At 44.8% G+C, this 20,867-nt stretch overlaps 1 protein-coding gene across 1 annotated transcript; it reads right to left on the bottom strand.

Annotated features, from left to right (window-relative positions):
* Nucleotides 1–1,078: 1,078 nt before the first annotated feature.
* On the bottom strand, nt 1,079–1,813 carry LOC146186830 (solute carrier family 22 member 15-like). The gene has a single exon (XM_084608119.1). It carries the CDS (start codon nt 1,811–1,813, stop codon nt 1,079–1,081), a length of 735 nt encoding a protein of 244 aa, XP_084464245.1.
* Nucleotides 1,814–20,867: the final 19,054 nt, after the last annotated feature.

The following is a 20,867-nucleotide window of genomic DNA, read 5'->3' on the forward strand; positions in this document are numbered from 1 at the left end:
GCACGTTTTATTTGCCAACAAACACACAGTAAGCTTAAAAAGAACGCCGCCTTCGTTCCAGCGAGAAGCGCCGCCTGCCGATCCACACTATAGGAGCGACGGTGGAGCCATCTCTAGGTAAATCTCACGGCGAATGTAGCGAGAACTTTTGTTTCAGGTTTATGCTGGATACAAAATACGACGGAAGCGCAGACATGCTGCGGCACGTCATAGGGATATTTACGGGCTGCTTTAAAAAAATTTAATGGTTCACCACTACCGAAGTGCTGTGTGTATTGAGGAGAAAATGTTCTCTAATATTTTACTTCACGTCAATGTTAGCGAATCGTGGTAGCGCATGTTGAGTGGACACTGCTTCAGTACACTTCCGAATAAGAAATCTCCAGGATGACCTGTAACTCAACAGAGTAACGGTATATCGACGTATGTAACGCTTGAGAAATATCGAGGACTACTTTGCACTCGGCATCACAAGCGATGACTGCAACGCGCATTGCCAAAGCGGTTGAAACATTAGGCAGCGAGCAGAGTCGCATAAAATGCGCCTACATTATAATTTTTATGCTAGTGAATTTCTTTGAACAAAATAAATGATGGCCAATTAAGTTCAGAGTACAAACGAAACCAAGAGAAACACACATGCAGTGTTCACAGCAGCAGACGAGCCTTAGTCACACACAACAGTATGTACATCTATTCCAGTCTTGCTGGCTCGTTCCCCGGAGCTGTGTATTATACAGGCCATTGCTTGAGGCGGATGTCCATGCCTATCGATATCCTGTGGAAAGGGAACACCCATACGCCATGTACTTACCCCTAGCAGACCAGGTAATTACCCGACAGAAGCGACACTGTGGTTGAACATGGTGCTTGAAAAGGAATACGAGTTACTATCCGTTCTTGGAAATTTAGGTCACTCGTCTACTTTTCACCCCTAGTAAGGTGCAAAATAATTAATATAAGTGTAATTAATAACAATCCCCATAATTAACGACCTACACTGGCAATAGTAGAATTAAATATGGCGAAACACTCGCGTAAATATGTCTGCAGTCAGCCCTATTGGCATGTCTTGAAATCAGTGCGTATCGTCGTTTTCGCTTCTGACCATTTGCACCGACCCGGTACGGCTTGCTGTCCGGTACTCAGTTTCAGAACTTCTGGCTCGCTTCCGCTTGCCACGTCGCCACACAACCCTCAGGGGCGAGCTCAGAATCCACTTTTCCGCCGCCATGTCCCGCATCGTATTGGCCGGTTGCAGCTTCGTCGTCTCCGGAAGCGCCAACGCGTTCAGCCCAAAGAAGAGTAACATCGCGGCCGCTACAGCGTACAACACACCCTTCCCGTTCGACGACTGGATCTGCTTAAGGAACGGTGCCACGAAGGCGCCCATGCGACCGCAGGTGTAGCAGAAGGAGAAGCCTGCTCCACGGACCACCGTCGGATACAGCTCTGCAGGCAGGATGAACACAGCCATGAGGCAGGTTTCGAAGACCAGCACCAACAGCACGACGGTAGCTACAAGAACGGTGCTCGGGGCATGGACCGCGTGTGCAATAGCCAGTGCACTAGCCACCACTGCCAGGGTTATCATGCTTATGGCGAGCGTCATCCGCCGCCCGGCGTGCGTGATGATGAGAACGTTCAAGGGGATTCCGGGCAGCTGGAGCAGAGCCAGCACAGTGCTTGCCCCGTGGACGGAGCTGATGAGCTGGCCCGTTGCGAGATCATAGTAGACGGCGAACACGATGAAGCAGCACCCGAAGAGAACCAGGGACTGATTGCGCAGGGCCTGATTCCGGATAAGCACCATAGCGTCCACATCTGCGATGAGGAAAAAAGTGAGAGGAGTTAGAGAAGCAAGTAAAAAAACATCAAAGAACCGTTGACCATGCTTCGCAAACAATGCCGGTGATGCCTTTGAGGTTGTTCAAGGCCTGCTAAACTGCGACTTAAACGTGAATGGAAATCAGTTTTTCAATCGCTCCACCGTGATTAAATCACATTTGTATAAACATCGTTGATCTTAGTTACTTTGCACATACAACAAACCATTGAAAGGGCTCCGTATACTAAGGTCTAAATACTTGAGTTATTTCAATTAGAGGCTTTTAGAGTAAAGAATTTCAGCAAAACTTCAAATCCTGCACCCTGCTAACAAATGAATGTTTTGCAGCAGCCGGGCATATGGGTTCTGACATTTCTTTACAAATTACGTCTAATCAGTGTGTGTGCTCGTGCATATAAATATGTGATGTTCTTCAGTGTGCTATTTCAACCCTCTTTTTGCGTGTGCACTAGTAGTGTAAGTGATGAGACAAATGAATGGAGAATATGACACTCGTAATGAGGTGAATATAGAGGAACGGAATAGATACCGAGACAGAGAAAAGCATATGGGAAATATGTACAGTGCTGATCAAATATAGACATAATTATGTATTTATAGAGGCAGTCGTTGAGAAGGTAGAGGAAGAACAACCACATGCCCTCGGTGGGGATCGAAGCCGCCAAATTTGGAGGTAGTGGCTTTGGATCCCACCAGCGGCATGTGGTTGTTTTTTCTTGATAGGCCTAATAGCAAATCGAGGTTTTTATGCAGACATATGAAGTGAAAATACTACTGATGTGAGGTAAGGTTTCGCTACAGTATTTCCAGAACGCACGTTCCTGGAAGTTTTAATACATGGGAACGATTGACTAATGGACAACCCACCACTGAATATGCTTTATGCTGTGTCATCTGCTATTATTCAGCAATAATTAACGCTAAAAGAGCAGTGATACTGGTTTGTCAAGCAAAACGTTGTGATTCAAGATTACGAACATAGAAGGTTTCTGCACTTTGTTGCTGGAGATCTCAGTATTGAAGATGCGTACGAATTTCAGGCTATTGCAATCCTTTTGAAACCAGGCATGTGTGATATACTTTCAGTTTTGCACTTGACTTCCACGAAGCAAGGGGACAAAAAATTGAGCAGATTTCCTCCGCGGTACTTTACAGAGAAAGCCTCCCATATATTTATTGGGGATTCTGTGCGACATTAAAATGCTTATTGACAAGCTTCTTCCTTGCGCGCATGTGTATGTGCAAGTTGTAGTAAGACCGTCTAAATAACCGTTGCCAATATTTGAAGAGTAAACCACGCACGGTATGAGCGCACCTGTAACCGAACATTCACTTTGGTGGATATCTCTACAAACTATAAACAAGACGGAAATGCGCAACGAAAATACCGATAACAGTTTTAGTTTAGTCAGCGGCCAGCTCCCGCGCTCACTTGGTGCTTCGACTGCCTTTCCGGATTTGATCTTTCTTCTCAAAATACGGTTGTGTTGAGCAAACGTAACCCGTTTCAGCGCTTCGCATGTCTCAGTAAACTCCGCTTCAAAATATAACGTCGTGATCTCTTACTGCCTTGCATATGCAAAGCTAACATTTTTTTTAAATCCCTGCGATAGCACTTCTTGGAATATATGAGACTTCCTATATTGGCACCGTTTCCAGATGTCCATTTTCATCAAGGACATTTCATTATCTGCCTTTCTGTTTGTCCTTTCGACAGGGAAAAGAAGAGAGTAATGAATGAGTTTTCTACTCCCTCCGTATGCTCGCTTTTTTTTTCTGCTCAGCTAGTTATAGTGGATTTGCTTTTTCTAGAACTTGATGTGTGTTTTTTTTTTTATCTACTGGAGTGTAGGTCGAGATGTTTTTTTTTTCTATTTGCCTGCAGTGTCATTGCTAGTACCTGTCCGTGTTTGATTTATTGAAAATATTTCGAGTACTCCCTTATTCAAAAGTGGATGGAGATTCTTTGAGATTAGCTTTAGTTTCACGCGATAGCGCAAGAACTCCGTGTCGCGCAAAAACCGGTATCAGCGTTGGTGTTTTTTCTTTATTGCCTGGCTTTGACACATCACATTTCACCAAAACAAGATGTATCGTATTGTTATCGTCGTTGACCGTTGTTACGTAAAATCTACAATTAATAAGATAAGTAGAAGTAAATGAAGGTACTCTGAAGATAACAGGATTCAATGTTCCTGACATTCCGATCGCGAAACAAGCACGCTACCGATACACCAGACTTTTTTTTTTTATTTCCTGTTAATGATGAAAAATACAATGGGGTAAAAGTCTCAATGTATAATACAACAAAGAGCGCTAGCACAAAAAGTAAAGCTTCACACAGTTTCAAAAACAGTTTAGTTTAGCCAGCTTGATCAAAACTGGCGTCCATTCATGTTTCTCAGACTTGGAGCCTTATAGATCGTGTTCAGGTAGCTTACACTTTTAATGAAATATTCCCTCGCGGAGCGAATATCCACGCCCGCGCGTGTCAAAGCCATTCTCGTTTTCCATACACTGTGGTGGCAAAGCAACGTGGATAAGTCTTATGGCACACAGCCTTTATTACGGAAAGGCAGCAACCGTATACCATATGGTGTAATTGGAAAATCATTTCCTGTAATCCTCTGCAAGATATCTCACAGAAATATTTCATCCAAGCAATCATGGAGAATATGGTCTATGGCTTCCGGTTTATGGCCAATCAAGCAGTCCATTGACCACGAGACAAAGAAGTCTTTTTCCATCAACCACGGATTATTAGGCAGTGTACCACTCTTTAAAACGAAGAAAAAACGTTTCGCTGACGACCGTACTAGCATCTTTTTAACTCTTTTTAAGACATCCTTGCCTTCCCCTTCACTGTGTAATGATCGATAAAAGGACACTGGCATCATTATATAAAGCAAGTCCTTATACAGGTGCTTTTAGGTTACAGCACTTAGACATCGAGTGAGAAACCTGCCTTTATAATGATAAAGGAAGCCATAACCTCGCAAAAAAAAAAAAAAAAACACGCATTCCGTTTTCTGCGTTTGTTGCGCTAGAGGACACCAAAAATTTGGGCAAGTCCTTGCTCAGTCGAACTTAAAAATCGTACGCAGGAAAGGTTCGATTTCGCTACGTATAAGAACATTAACTTGGACATTATTTGCCGTAAAAATAAATGGGCCGAGCCAAGTCCTCCACTCTACACCAAGTGAAACAAATTTGCATGACTTGTTCTCTCCCAAACAGTAACCCAGAAAAAAAAAAAATCCGCTAGCAGTCTGTAACCCTTCTGCACGCTATAGCCCTTGACATGGATAACGCTTGCGATGCATACCAGACTTTCGCAACAATGAACACATTGCTTAAATTTGAATACGCGTACATTGATAAATATAGGCCACCCGCCTTGTTGTTTCGACCGGACATGTTTAAATTCATCATTGCAGTAATCTTTCATATCCTTGTAGAGTTCAAGCGACACTGCAAGTTACCTCGAAGGTGTAGCAGACTAAGAAATATTTCCGAGAAGGGAAGGTGCGTTGCACCAGACCCCCTGCCACACCGCCAAACATTTGTATCAGTTGACTTCGCTGGCCGTTTGCTTAAAAATCGAGTAGCATCTCTTATTGCTTCTGAAACACTTTCTTTATCTTGGCAGAAAACAGCAACGTCGTCAGCGTATGACAATATCTTTACTTCGTTTTCATAGGTCTAAATCCTCGGATCCTTTCATTCTTGAAGGCTAGAAGGCGGGCGTACCCGCATGGTACCAAAATCGGTCCTTTGTGGGGACTTTGAAGGCCTGTGCAACAGCAGGGGGGGCTCTAGGTTCAAAAACAACGTCCAGCCCATTTGGGGCTGCCCACATAAAACTGCTTTATATCCCACATGTGCTGTAATGGGGCTGGAAGGCGGGAGGGCTCGCATGATACCAAAATTGGTTCCTAGCGGGGAATTTGAAGGCACGTGCAACAGCAAGTAGGCTTTAAGTTCAAAACCAACACCCAGCTTAATTGGGGCTGCCCACACAAAACCGCTGTAGGTTCTACATCGGCCGTAATGGGGCTAGAAGGCGTGCGTGCAATTGCGTAATCATTGTTTTCAACCTTTATTTGCATTAGATGTTGGCCTAAATTACTATTATAGATGATTTGTGTAACAGTTGTTGCCATGTTTAGTCGATTAGAAATTTACATGGCTTTAGTTCTCGCGCTCATGCAAATTGCGCTACAAATACTAAAATAAACTGAATGCTAACTGTTGCGTCTTATGTGGTTGCTTTGGACAGCCTGCAACTCCCAGCACAATATTACTGTTCAGAAAACACATCTCCATAGCATGAACAAGATGTACATGAAGTTATTTCGGCTAGATGAATGTTATGAATTATTGTAGAATTTAATATTGTGGCTGTTTAGAAAGTGCAGACATGTATAAAATAATTACTTAATTATGTGCATAAATATTGATTGGGAAAACTCGGACTAGGGCTTTCCATCAATTTCCTGCGTCGGACCCCTATGAGAATAATGTGGGCAAGCCCAAGTGCGGCTAGCGCTATAGAACCCGCATTGGTCTATATATGTCATTATCTGTGGGGCTAACTGAAATAAAAGAAAAATGTTCCTCCAAAGCGGCTGCCCAAATAGGTCCAAAGGAGGACCATCGGGGGGAGTTGGTGGGATGTGCCCTTTTAACAATGGCGGAAAAATGTGGGCAGCCTCGCAAGGGCTGCCTGCATCGGCCCCTAGTAGGGCCCATTGGGGCTTTGTCGACAGCCCCCTTCGGGCCTACGTCGGCCCCTCTTGCAGCACCCACATTGAGCCCACCGCGGCTGTCCTGCGTTGCCGACATCGGGCCCACCGGGGCCCACCCTTCATAGCCCACTTTGTGCTACCTGGGGAGCTCCAAACTCTTTCTAGCTGCATGAATGTTTGTATATATGCTTTGTTCTTTAATTTAACATGTTTGATGTGGCCCTAAAATGTATTTAAATACGTTAGGAATCCGTTTCGCTTGGATCTTCATGAAACGTTTTAGTCCACATTGGCAAGTGTTATTGGCTGGTATGACTTCACTGAGAGCAATTTAATGGCGTCATTACTCTATGGTATCAACACCATGTGCGTATGATGGTGGTGTTTCTTCCTTATCACATGGCTCACTCCAAACTCGATGCATTGACGGTGAAACTTCACCCCTATAAGCTTTATAAAAAGCTGCGCCCAATCCATCAAGACCAGGAGATTTTCAGCGGTCAAGTGATTTATCGTATTTTCTATCTCTCGCATGCTGATGGGCATCTACAAGCTTGCTTTTACAGTATCATCGAGTCATGGCATTAGTGGCAATAAGTATTTTCAAATCTTTCCTCCACTCGCCTCGCGTGACCTAACAAGCAGCGTAAATACTCTATGAACGCTCGTTCTATCTTTCCACTGTCGCTGGTGTTTATTTCTTTTATTTCATTCTTCATCGAGAACCATTTTTATTTTATTGCACGGTTGGTGTGCGTTATTTCGGAAAATAATCTTTCTGCTCGTGCTCTGCCTACAGCCCCTTCGTGCTTGCCTATATCAATAGCCTCTAGATGGTTTTTAACCTGTCTGATTTGCTCCATATATGGCCCCAGTTGTGCACTTTCTAAGCTGAACAAAATGTCAAGCTCACCTTGCAATTCTATCCTTTTACTCCATTGTTCTGTTTATAACGAAACCGATCTGTCAACTGCCTCTCTCTTGACTTCCTCTTTAATATGCTCCCGTGACTCAAGTACTGCTTCAGGTTCCACTTCTAGCAAGATGTTCATGCGTCGCTGCACAGCACCTACAAATCTTTCATCTATGCGTAGATTGTCGTTAGGCTTCCATAAATACCAGTTAAACCGCGGCTTCGCTACCTTGGATCCAATGGTACACATGACCCGGCTATGGTCACTAAACGAAACAGGCTTTAAATGTAGCAGTTGTTGAGACGCGCAAGTTTACCAGATACATATGATCTATCTTCTATCTAGCTTTGATATCTCTCTGGTAATGTGTGAATTACGAAACATCGGAATTCGACAATAAATTTGCAACATCCTCAAGGTAACAAACTTCCACAATGTTTTGTTCGAGTAAAGGGGTGTTTGTGTAAGCTTTTCCGTACGCTTTGGCGTTAGAAATGCGGAATAAAAAGAAATTAGGCGAGTAACACTGTACATTTTCGTAAATTTTAAGCTTTGCTAATATGCAATTTCGTGGCGATATTTTGGTGGCGGCTATCAGATTTCGACCTGGAACGATCTCATTAGGGTAGATGCTGCTCGCGAGTCCATGCTGCTCGCGAGTCGTGCTTCGCACTCTTCCCGCACAAGCTCACAATTTCACACGTCAGCTGGCCATGCGCCCGCGCTGTATACTGGCTGTGCAAATTCTAATGGACGCTAAGCGGACGCATTTCTGTAACTACATGTGCGATAGATACGCGCTGACTAATAGCGTGGGATGTTCGTGTGAGACGTCTTCGTCTTACAAGTGCGGATGGTGTATCTACGCATGCTTATGCTTGGTAGCCTTCTAAGAGTGCGGGCGTTGCAAGTACGTCTGGTCCTCGGCGGCAAGCCGGGCCGAGTAAATCTGACGCCGCGTAGGCGGAGACGAAGGCTAGGCGAGCAGAGGCGATAAGGGTTAGGCGGTGTGAAAATGTTTTGATGCGGGCACGAGAGGCGGAGGGAATGCGGCAGAAGCGCGCCCGAGAAGTGGATTATCGTTAGACCCAGGCGGATGCAAAGCGGCGCGGTGGACCGATTATGCTCACTACTGAACTCGGGAGGCGGAAGCCATGCTCCAGGAATGGGCTGAAGACGCTGAGTACCGAGAGAAGGAAGGAGACGCCATGCGCCATAGTCGGGCTGAAGACGCTGAGTACCGAGAGAGGGAGGGGGACGCCATGCGCCAAATGCGGGCTGAAGACGCTGAGTACCGAGAGAGGGAAGGAGACGCCATGCGCCACAATCGGGCTGAAGACGCTCAGTGCCGAAAGAGGGAGGGGGACGCCATACGCCAAATGCGGGCTGAAGACGCTGAGTACCGAGATAGGGAAGGAGACACCATGTGCCACAATCGGGCTGAAGACGCTCAGTGCCGAAAAAGGGAGGCAGACGCCATGCGCCAAATGTGGGCTGAAGACTCTTAGTACCCAAAAGACGGAGGCGGACGCAATGCATCAGAAGCGGGATGAAGACGCTCAGTACTGAGTGAGGGAGGCGGACGCAATGAGTAAAAATGGGCTAAAGACGCTGAGTACCGAGAAGAGGAAGCAGACCCTATGGGCCAAAAGTGGGCGTAAGACGCTGAGCACCGGCCGAGGAAGGCGGACGCCATGCGCCAGATGCCGTGCGTGTTACGTGTCACGCCAAACTCGTATTATACGGGCAAATAACAGTGCTGTGTAATGACCAGTAGGCCGATCTGCGGCTTAAGAGCTGGAGAAACGAACTAGAACGCAATGAGAGCGGCGTAGGGGAAGTCAATTGCTAGAGCACTGAAAGCCTGAGCTTAAGTGTCCTACCAATTTTCGTTCTTGTTCAACGAGTCATCTCCATGTACTTGCTTGTGTGCGTACCATTACTATTTTGTGGTGTCAACAAAATGTGAATCCCCCTCTATAATAAAAATAAATATAAATATTATAAATAAATATCATTTATCTTTCTGCAATCAGTGTGGGCTTAGGTTATTAAGCTGTCCAGGTCAATACTATGGCTGGCTCTTAATGCCAAAGCTTTTTTTGGTATGTTTTATTTTTGGGATGAAATTCAATTCAACTGTGTAATACCCTTGTTACACGGGCGTTTTCAACGGCAGTTCAGTTGGCGGTCAGTTGAACTGAAAGGCAGTTAGCGATGTTACACCACAGCGCTAACTGCAGTTGAAGTGTCAACTACAGTTCAGTTCAACTGAGGTCGGCGGTCCCAGTTGAACCAGTCAACTGACAAGGCGGCTTTCAGCGGACGCGCCACATCGACCGAGTCGGCGGCATTTCCAGCCACTGTGCGTTCTAAAATGACATGAAAGGTTGCTGCCCTAGCTAGCGCAAGTCCCAGCCTGCAACTTTAAATACTCAAATGAGTGTCAAAACACAAGCGTGCGAAGCGGCACCAAAAACAAAAGACTATTAAGCAACATAGCCAGACGCGCCTCAAATGAATTGGCTTTGTGTCGAGTTCATTTGTTCCATACTCGAAAAAGGAAACGCGTGCAAAAGCCGAAATTTAATAATATGAGTGTGCAAATGTTGTACAAAGTGCACGCCTCAGCCGCATTGTAAGCGAAGGAACGCTTGTACTCGCCAACTGGAGCCGAAAGGTTCTTTCGCAGAGGCCGCTAGGGGAAGCGATGACGTCACAGCTAGGGCATGAAGTGTCGGAACATGAGCTCGCTCTTGAGAGACGTGTAATGAAAGCGGTTGCGTCTACCAGTGCCGGGCGCATTACGGTGTCTCTTGTGCTATCGCCTTCCATTCTTAAAAGCGAAGCTTGAACTTCCTCCAAATGTTTTGTTGCAGTGGCTGAGAGACGCTGTTGAGTGTAATTGAGAAGCGGTCTCGCCGTCGGCATTTGGTGTAGCCACATTTCGCGCAAGTAGTGGTCAGTTCTTACACCCTTTCGTCATGTGCCCTCTTTTCGCGCATCGGTAGCACCTCCCTTTGTTTCGAAGTTTTCTTTTCTACGCATCGATTGATATCGGAGCATTGCAATCTGCTGCCTCATGCCTCTCTGAGGAGCAGAAAGCGCATCTCTCCTTACTTTTAACATGGCTGGCCGCTGAGCACTTGCCGTTGACGCTCTTGGGAAAACGTTCTCTGCTCAGGTTTGGTCGTGTTTCTGAGGAGCATGCGTGGTTCCCCCGTGTTCGTTTTCCCCTCTGCCCACTTCCAGGCGAACTGATTGCAGAATGGCTTGCTCGAGCTGCCGAGCACATCCTTGTCTGCCCTGTAGGAATGTGGCACTCAACTGCCTATTCGGCCGCCAATACACGAAGCAAAGCCGCGCACAGCATCGAACCATAGCTGTCCGATTTGACACCTAAAGTTTAAGTTCCTAGATGTTTCGCTGAACACGATCGTGGAGGCGTCGCCGCGCGTTCACGTCGCTAAGAGCTCTCACCTGGGGGAGGTTTAACAACTGCGTAAGGTGTTCTTGCACGAGCACGTCCTACGCCCGTAGCGCTCTCCGAGTGTCTTTACAGAACTGTTGCCAGTCGAGCTTGTTGCCACTGAATTTCTGAAGCTCCAGCTTAGGCACCCTCAGTTGTTCCGAGCGGGTCGCAGGTGATCCGATCGTGAATTCTGCATTCACTGCGCTTGTTGCACTGTTAGAATGTGTGTCACTGAAACGCCGGAGCCTTGTTTGCATTCGTGTCATGAGAGCTTGCCACTGACGAACACCTTTGTATTCTTCCGCGAGGCCTTCGTCACGCACATGCGGCTCATTCAGGGAATCTAGATGTTTCAGATCTTTCAAAACGATGTCCAACTCATCTGATATTTCCGCGATGAGGTCTCGTTGCTGGGGGATGAGTTCATTTCGTCGTCATTATTCTCGCAAGTTCTCCGTTGAGTCGGTCTAGTTCGAAGCGCGTCACTTCTCCCATTGTTTGTAGTCTCTCTATTTCCGTCGTCGTCCGTTTCAGTTGGAATCGATGGCCGCAAGGGGCGGTTGTTCTTCGCTTATTTCCGGTTTTCGGCACCCAAAAAATATTCATTTTCTTTTACGTTAGGCAGAAGTTTTTATAAAAACAACATGACTTTTATGGTACAACTGCACAAAAAGATGCACTGACCGGAGACCATCGAAAACGAGCACCGCACTGCTCCAGAGTCGCTGAGTGTTTGTCTTCTGACCTTGAAGGGAGCGCCCCTCCGCCCGCTAACCCACCGACCACACAACAAAGGCGTATAAAGCCGTTCCCTGCGGGGAAGATGGGTAGTCTCAGTCCGTGTATTACACGGTCCGATACGTCCCTCCCCCGTAGTAAGGTGATGGGCCGGGTGTTGTGCCGTGAAGACTGGGATAGCGGAAGCGGCACGAGGAATATTCAACAAATTTTGCAATACGGTTGAAACTTATTACTTCTGTAAGAATACCCGTACATACACAAGCTAAACGGCAGCTTAAATTTTAATCATTTTGTATTTTTAAGATACAACATTTATGAATTATCAAGCGTTTAATGAGTGAATTTTTTGCAATCAATATTGCTAAAATTTTGGTCAATACTTAAAGAGGGCTCAGAGCTATATTTTGGGATGGTCAATTACCCATTCTTATGCTTGTTTTACTAGAAAGGGGGTTCGAGCAGAGGAATATATCTGTGCTGAGCTGATCGTGGTAATCCAGTCATGAACTTCGCTTTGTTTTTGCTAGCATGTGAATTTAGTTTAAATGAACATTTGGAGATATTGTTACGAGAAGACAAGGCCACTGATCTGCGAGGGACCGGCGCTCGTCTTACATGCATGACGGCCATATCGTGACTCTCCAGACATCGGTCTTATTGCTTAACAAAAAAAAAAAAATTGCTGACCACCATCCACGACGTGGATGCAAGAGTGCAGCCGGCACCGCGAATAGGAGGCGACATGGAGACGTCACGGTTGACGTTGTGACGTCAGCGGCCAATGTTTCCAGACCAGAAAGTTGATTTTAACATTAATAATAAAAATTATTTTATAACTATGTACTGCACGGAATGAGCTCAATGACGAGGATTTGTCATTTATCGTGTGAAATGCGAAATTCTGTTTATGCTCAATTCTTAGCTGTCAGGACCCCGTTAAACTAGACACAAAAAAGGTACTGGCCCGTACAACATACTAAACATATTTTTTAAACGATATGTTGAATGAATCGCCAAATACTTATGCTTACTAATTATTAACTGCTATCAACAAGTGCCTTACCCCAAGAATAGAAAATCGCCAAAATTATTCCTGTAAATAAATTCGGATGCAAGACTGAACCCTCTGACTTCGGACTCATCTCCTTAACTTGCACAACATGCGAAATGCTCGAGCACATCATGGTCAAGCATATAACCATATTTTTTAAACAATACATTTTGATACCATTCGAGCATGGGTTTCGGAAAGGTCTTTGCACTGTTATTCAGCTTTTGGAACTAACTCATGATCTATCATTGAGCATCAACAGTCAGAAACAAGTAAATATGATCTTTTTTTTTTTTACTTCACAAAGGCATTTTACCACGTTTTACACAGAAAATATATTAATAAATTAGAATGCACATTTGGCAGCGGCCTCATTGTTAACAGGAACAAAGCTAATTCGACAGTTGTGTCCCAATATGTTGAGATTAACAGTCAGTGCTCTAGAATTGAACAAGTAAAATCAGGAGTACCTCAGGGCAGCGTCCTGACTCCAGTTTAATTTCTAATCTTTGTTAAAGCTCTACCCTCATATGTCAATGTCAGTATTCAATTTTTTGCAGATGATTGTAGAATATCTTTGTTAAGTTGTGAATAATAGCCCCTGACGCGAGTTAACAATTATAAATCATTATCATCCTCAGCTTGATTATACCCGCTGCAGGACGAAGGCCTCTCACATATTTCTCCAATGAATCCGGTTCTGTGCTAGCAGCATTCACTTGACTCCTGTGAACTTCTTAACCTCATCCGCCCACCTAACTTTCTGCCGCCTTCTGCTACGCTTTCCTTCCCTTGGAATCCAGTTAGTTACCCTAAGCGACCATTGGTTATCCTCTCTTCGCACTACATGTCCTCCCCATGCTCATTTCTTCTTCTTAATTTCCACTAGAATGTCAGTAACTTGAGTTATTTCTCTGACCCACTCTGCACACTTCCTATCTCTTAATGTTATCCCTACCATTTTTCGTTCCATAGCCCTCTGCGTTGTCCTCAATTTTAACAGAACCCTCTTGTTTAGCCTCCACGTTTCAGCCCCGTAGGTGAGTACAAGTAAGATGATATTGCTGTATACTTTCCTCTTGAGCGATACCGGTAAGCTGCTAGTCATATTCTGCGAGTGCTTGCCAAATGCGCTCCATCCCAATCTTATTCTTCTTGTGATTCCTTCTTATGTTCCGGAGCTGCGGTTACTACCTGTCCTAAGTAGACATATTCACCTGCTACTTCATGTGCTTCGCTACCTAACGTAAACTGCTGTTCCTTCCCGAGGCTGTTGAACATTACTTTAGTCTCCTCCATATTGATTTTCAAGGCTGCCTTTCTACTTTTCCTGTCTAGGTCACCAATAATTCTATGCAGTTCAACTCCTGAGTTACATAGCAAGACAATGTCATCAGCAAATCGCAGATTACTGAGGTATTCTCCATCTACCCTTATCCCTAATTGCTCCCATTCCAAGTCTCTGAATACTTCATCTAAGCAAGCTGTGAATAGTAATGGGGAGATCATGTCTCCTTGCCTAACATCTTTCTTTATGGGAATTTTGTTACTTTTTTATGCAGAAGTATGGTTGCTGTGCAGCCGCTATATATATCATCCAGCACTTTCACGTACAACTCGTCTACCCCCTGATTACGCAATGCCCGCATCGCCGCCGAGGTTTCTACTGAGTCAAATGGTTTTTCGTAATCAATAATTGCTATGTAAAAGGGCTGGTTATATTCCGAGCATTTTTCTATCACCTGGTTGATGCTATGCGTATGACTGATATTAGAGTACCGTTTCCGAAAACTTGCTTGATCCTTTGCTTGATTGCTGTCTAAGATTGTCCTGGCTCTATCAGCGATTACCTTGGTAAATACCTTATACGTAACACACAGTAAGCTGATTGGTCTGCACTTTTTAATGTCCTTAGCGTCCCCTATCTTAGGAATTAGGATAATGTTTGCGTTCTTCCCTGGTTGCGGTACCTTCGATGACACCAGGCACGGCGTATACCGGGTGGCTAGTTTTTCTAGCATGATATCCCCCCCCCCCCCCCCCGTCCTTCAACAAATCTATAGTTATCTGAACCTCTCCAGCTGATTTCCCCCCTTTCATAGTTTGTTTTGCTTTTTTAACCTCGTCCTTCGTAACTGGTGGAACGTCTGACTACTTTTCCCTACCGCCAATCTCATTACGGCCCTGACTACTTTCGCTTATTTAAGAGATCAGCATTGAACTCCTCGGCTACATTGACTATCTTGTCCATATTCGCGATGGCTGCCCGCCTTGTCCCTTAGCGCAATACATCTGATTTTTGCCTATGCCCAATTTCTTCTTCACCGCTTTAAGGCTCCCAACGTTCTTTACAGCATGCTCAATTTTCCCCATGTTATACTTCCTTATATCGGCCACTTTGCGCTTATTGAATGGGTTAGATATCTCTGCATATTCTATCTGGTCTTCGGATTGAAAGCTTTCATACTCTGGCGTTTCTTAATCAACTTTTCCTTCTCCTTAGACAGCTTACCAGTATCCTCTAAAACTATCCTACCGCCTACTTCTACAGCCCACTCAGTAATGATATCTCTGAAATTATTGTTTATTGCTTCTAGGGTAATGTCGCCATCCTCAGTTAGAGCTGAATATATATTCTGTAACGATATCTTGAACTCTTCTGCCCTCCCCCTCACCGCTACTTCTTTGATGGACTTCTTTCTTACTAATCTGTTGCGTTCCTTCTTCAGATTTAGACTAATTCGGGACCTCACCATCCTGTGGTCCACTGCATTGTACTTTCCCGATTACCTCTACATCTTGGATAATGGCGTATGTAGTATGTAGTCAATTTCATTTTAAGTCGCACCTCGGTGTAAAAATACCACGTCTCAGATGGGAGTCGCATGTCAACTATGTCACATCAGCCGTATTAGAACGACTCTGTTTCTCAGAAGACGCCTCTGTCAAGCCCCGCCTTCAACAAAACAACTTGCATATAACCAGTTTGTTTGATCATTTCTAGAATATGCGACTGTAGCTTGGCTTCCGCACACGAAACGTCTCATAAGTAAATTATAATCCATCCAAAGAAAGGCAGTCGGGATTATGTTTGATAGGTACAGGTATACTGAGTCACAGACGCAACTACTAAACGACGCCGGCGTTCTCGCTCCGGAAAATAGAGCCAAACTTGCCCGTCTGAAGCTTCTTTATCAATTGCTGCATAACGAACTTCATCTTTATAAACCTAAGTACATCATGACCTCAGAGGCTGGAGAGTCTAGGCATAAACATGCCGAGACACTAAAATTTTACTCTTTCCTCACTGACTGCCTGAATAATTCCTTTTTCCCCCTTGCAGTAAGATAGTGGAATATCCATCATCACATCACTAGTAGTACATCACTGGATACTCTTGCAAAACTTGTTGAAAATCGCCTCCTGTCATTATCACATATTTCAAATGTCAGCCTAATAACTTCATGTTTAATGCTGCATTTGTCGGTCATAGCATTCTTTCTGCATGGTACTATGTGGGCAATGCCTAACCTATCAGTGTGATCTTGTTTGCCACGCGTTGGCGACATTCTGTCAATAACTGTGCAATGAAGTGTGGCACAGTATTACTATTGTTTCATCTTTTAAGCTCCTTTTAAGAATATGCATTTTGCATCTGCGGCAGCGGCGACGGCGACTGCGAGGCTTACAAACAGCGAGTAGTAACGTCACTCGCTCCTCGAGCTTTAGCAGTGTGGTCGACCCAGAACCACGCGAAGCTAGTGGGAGTACGGCCAGCCTAGCTCACACTACACAGTAATTATTCCTTGCAAGGTTTCATTAACCGTCGCGCAAGCTTTCGACACAGCATGCAGCAGACTTACTGACTGGAGACGTTTCAAGCTGCGCGGCGGCGTCGGCCGGCAAGCGATAACGTGGCTGACGTCATGGCACGTGACATGCACTGCATATGGCTAGGCCCGATACCCATCTTTTTGGGACATGTACTACCCACGCCATCTACCGGCAGGTGGCGGCGACAGGGCGCGTTACTTAATGGGAACGGGTACAAAAAAAATACGTAAAACGTGAACAAAAACACGTACGCAAAATGATTTCGGGATTTATATAATATAGAGTTAGCCGAAGATTTTGTCGAAGTTTCAGCTCTGTGCTCTTATTAGACGAGCTTCCAAGCGTGTCTGAATATTATGCATTGCTTCCTATGGCAAGGCACCAAAATTTTCCTCTTTTGCAGACTTTGAAACTGTATAGCGTCGTAACGCGGATAGATATCGAAAATGATTCCCGGTTTTAGGTACCCTTACATATGCTGATTAAAATGGTATGCGTCGATCTGGCATAGATTTAATCATGCAGCTTCCTGGGGCCGTTTTATGTGCAACCTGATGTCGCCTCGCATATGAAACACGGCGCCTGCAGTGGACAGTTACGCAGAAGAGATGGTTGGGTGATTCCACATCAGACGGATCAAAGCGTGGCTTGTCGAAATTTTTATGTGATGTTTTCTGATGTTTAAATAAAAAAATATCTGCAACTGGTTTTAATCCATTTTTGTTTTCTATAAGCACCGGGTATAATTATTGGCCACGAGGTCTAGCGCCGCGATTAAATGCTCTACTGTTTGGCTAAGTTTTTATGAATGACATAAATGTTAAAGTTATGTAAATAAAATCGTTTGACTACATATCAAGATGTTTTTATTTCCACTCAATTATTTTTATTTTTGTTTTTTATAGCGAAATGTTTGTCGAAACGTCAACCCAAGGAAACGACTTTTTTTTTTTGCTATTTTGCGTATCTAAAGAAAGGTTACTACAAAGCAACAGAAATGCGCATTATGTTTCATGTAAACTTATCTATCAAACTGCCAGCGCTCCTATCTAACGTTTCCGATTAAGCGTTATGATCGGGCTAACTTCAACAAACGCTGCGCAATGGAAAGTTCGGACAGCAATGAAAATACTTTGTATTTCTTAAAATTAGTCCACATATCCTCTACATCAACTTTCATAATCACTAAAAAGTTATTGCGTAATTTCATTGCACTAATAGTTACGGCTTCTTTAATGATGTCCCTCCGCAAGGCTCAGCGCGCAATGCGGATTGTAGAGTCTACGGGGTCATTTCAAGCCAACGCATCCAGACATTGCACTCGACCATCTTCGATTTCTTTTAAACAAATTATGGCCTGTTGTATTAATGTGATGAATATTATCCTGGCCTTGTTTTAGCGGAAAAACATTTTCCAACGTGGCCGCCGTTTGCAAACGAAGCGAAACCTAGCCGCACAATCAAATTTGTAAAAATTAAAGTTCTTGACGCACAACTTTTAAACTTTTTCATGCAAATAAAACAAACACGTTTAAAATGAGTGCACATATAGATTATTTATTGTAAATAAAAAGCGCATAATTATGATTTATAAACATTTCAAGCTCTGAAAGTTACATTTCGTTCTACTGTATACCCTTTAGAGGAGGAACTCGAAGCAGTGGAATAGGTCTCTGTCCATGTCGTCGCAGTCACCGCATCGCCCCTGTTACGCTAGCTGCTAGCTTTACTAAAAAAAGGCAGTTCGTTTTGAAAAGGGCAATATAGTGCGAACATAAAATATTTTAATACACACTGTCCTACGCAACAATTGGAAACAAAATTTGTGCAGTCAGAATCACCGCGTCATTACAATGTATTGCTGTTACATATAGAAACTAAACAGTCCACTACAGATGTCGCTATAATATGAATGTAGCTATAAACATTTCACAACAGACAGGACACATAAAAGAAGCAATGCTTTAAGAACAAACATGAAGGCAAACTTCTCGTCGGTTAGCAAAGAATATCAGTCAGCAAAAGTTGACGTAATTTGAATATAAATATGCTCACGGTTTATACAGCCAATGCAGCTTATGTCGGACAATGTAGCAATATCCTTGAGAGTTTCAAATGTTGTGGCTCGAGCTCCCCAGATGGTGCAGAAACAACGGCACAGAACGGCAGGCTATCACATGCAAGAATAAGCGGACAAAGGAGTCAGGCCCTCTTAAATAACCTCGGGCGTAGTTTTGGCGCCTTTTTTGCCTGACAGGAGTGCTTTCTTCTATATATCTTCAGTCCTGCTGTACCTGATTGGCGTATTTTCCCTCGCCGGAGACGTCTCCGCAGTCTCACTGACTAGAGATATTTAGCTTTTGGCATCGCAATTGTGTGTGTGTGTGTGTGTGTGTGTGCGTGTGTGTGCGCGCGCGCGTGTGTGTGTGTGTGTGTGTGTCGCGCGGCCCTGCAGCCTAACATATGTATATGTTTATTTATCCACTACACAGACGAGAGAGTTTTCTTCTTGGTCTCAAATTTAGTGCGCCGCCTGTGCTACGCTATGAGCAAGGAGGGCAGGCGTGTGTAGCTTAGAATGCTTCTTTAGAGGATCTAAATATACACACTGCAGGTTCGCTACTCCCAAAAGCACGATTCAGCCCCATGTCCCATTTCGTTTCTCCGTATGTGTACATGAAGCGCCCCTCTCCACCCATAAAAACTGGGCAGTAAATCGTGCCTACTTAAAGCACTCGAACGCTGCACTCTTCGTTCTCTTCGCGCATTTGTCTTGACTCTTGGTGTCATACATCAATATGTCATCGGGAAGGCCAAGTCAGGCAGCCATGTCAGTCACATAGAATTGACAAAATGAATGGCCATGCAGGGAAGAAAAAAGCGACAGTATGGTGCTCTTTGTTCTGGTGCCTGTGACGGGCGCAGGTGGGTATTAAAGCAAAAAAAAAAAAAGAATAAACCAAGACCCGAGGATAAGCCCCTTTACCATGCGTTCAGCAGGGAATCTCAGAATGTGCGAATACACGCTTCCAAGATAAAAGCAATTCCCCTGCCCGCAGTGTCCCAAGTGTCCGAACCCCACTTTGCGGAGACAGACATCTCCGCTTTTTGGGTCTTTTTTTTAATATAGCCTTCGTGAACTTAAGGAAATGCAGAAGACCTCTTCCTGCAGCTGGTCGCGTGCTCGAATTCTTGGTAGCTGCAAGGAGGAAGTTTGTACACCAGTTCTGTAGCTTCAGGTCAAGCGCAGACGTTTCGGCCCCACATTATTTACTTGGGCTTCCGATGTTTAAGACTCGTCAGGCGAGCAATAAGCTGGGCTTTAAATCAAGAGATGTCAGTTTTATTGCCTGTCTCGGCTGCAAATGCTTTCTTCCTTTGTAGGACACACGAGGTGCGCAGGCCAGCGGAAAGGAGTCAGTGGCGAAAGCTTGGTCCCGCACTGAGCCAACGGGCACAAAAAATACAGGCAGCGAAGCTTCTTTAGTAAGAAGACTCCCCATTTCTTTCTCTTTCTGTCCCCCTCTTCACACTAAGCGGGCGATGGGGGTCTGGGGTCCCACAAGAGCAAAGAATAGTCAGGCAGAAAGAGGGTAAGACCGTTTGGAAAGGGCGGAAGGCCTGCATCCTTGCTCTACTGCTGAACAATGAGAGAATCTGTTTGTTCAGTAGCAGTCGCGACAAAACAAAGGGGACCGGTCCAAACGTTCGCTTTTTACAAGTGGAAAGCAGAGTATATTTTCAGTGGAAAGCTTTGTTTAGAACAGGAGCTTAATTGGTGACTGACAGTCATTGCGCCGGCAATTCACTCACGGCACTGAAAGCCTCAGGAACCGCTACAGGTTCTGAAGCGGCTGTTACACAGAAGGATAAACACGAAAAAAAAAATGTGTTTGTCGACCGTAGAAGCTGCTGTTCTACTTCGCAAGCACCTGAGCTGCGGTCAATGGTAAATAAAAGGGACTGAAGAGGTTAGTAGGAGAATAACACGGAGAAAGGCAAGCGCGGAACTATATATGCACTAATTACGTTATTCAAAACTATGTGCAAGAAACAAGAACAAGCGAAGAATGCCACCCGCACACTGTGTTCGCATCCCTGTTCCACGCGGATGGGGGGTTTCGAGCACTGCGCATGCTCGGACTTACCCGAAAGCCAGAGCCCGGCCAGGAACGCATCTTCAGGTAACAGCGCAAAAAACATGGACGGAACACAAGAGCAAGAACACACAGCAGATCTCGTTGTGTGTTCTTGCTCT

The sequence above is a fragment of the Amblyomma maculatum genome, chromosome 6 (genome assembly GCF_055883805.1).
Source record: "Amblyomma maculatum isolate TAMU_Amacu chromosome 6, ASM5588380v1, whole genome shotgun sequence".
Taxonomy (NCBI): domain Eukaryota; kingdom Metazoa; phylum Arthropoda; class Arachnida; order Ixodida; family Ixodidae; genus Amblyomma; species Amblyomma maculatum.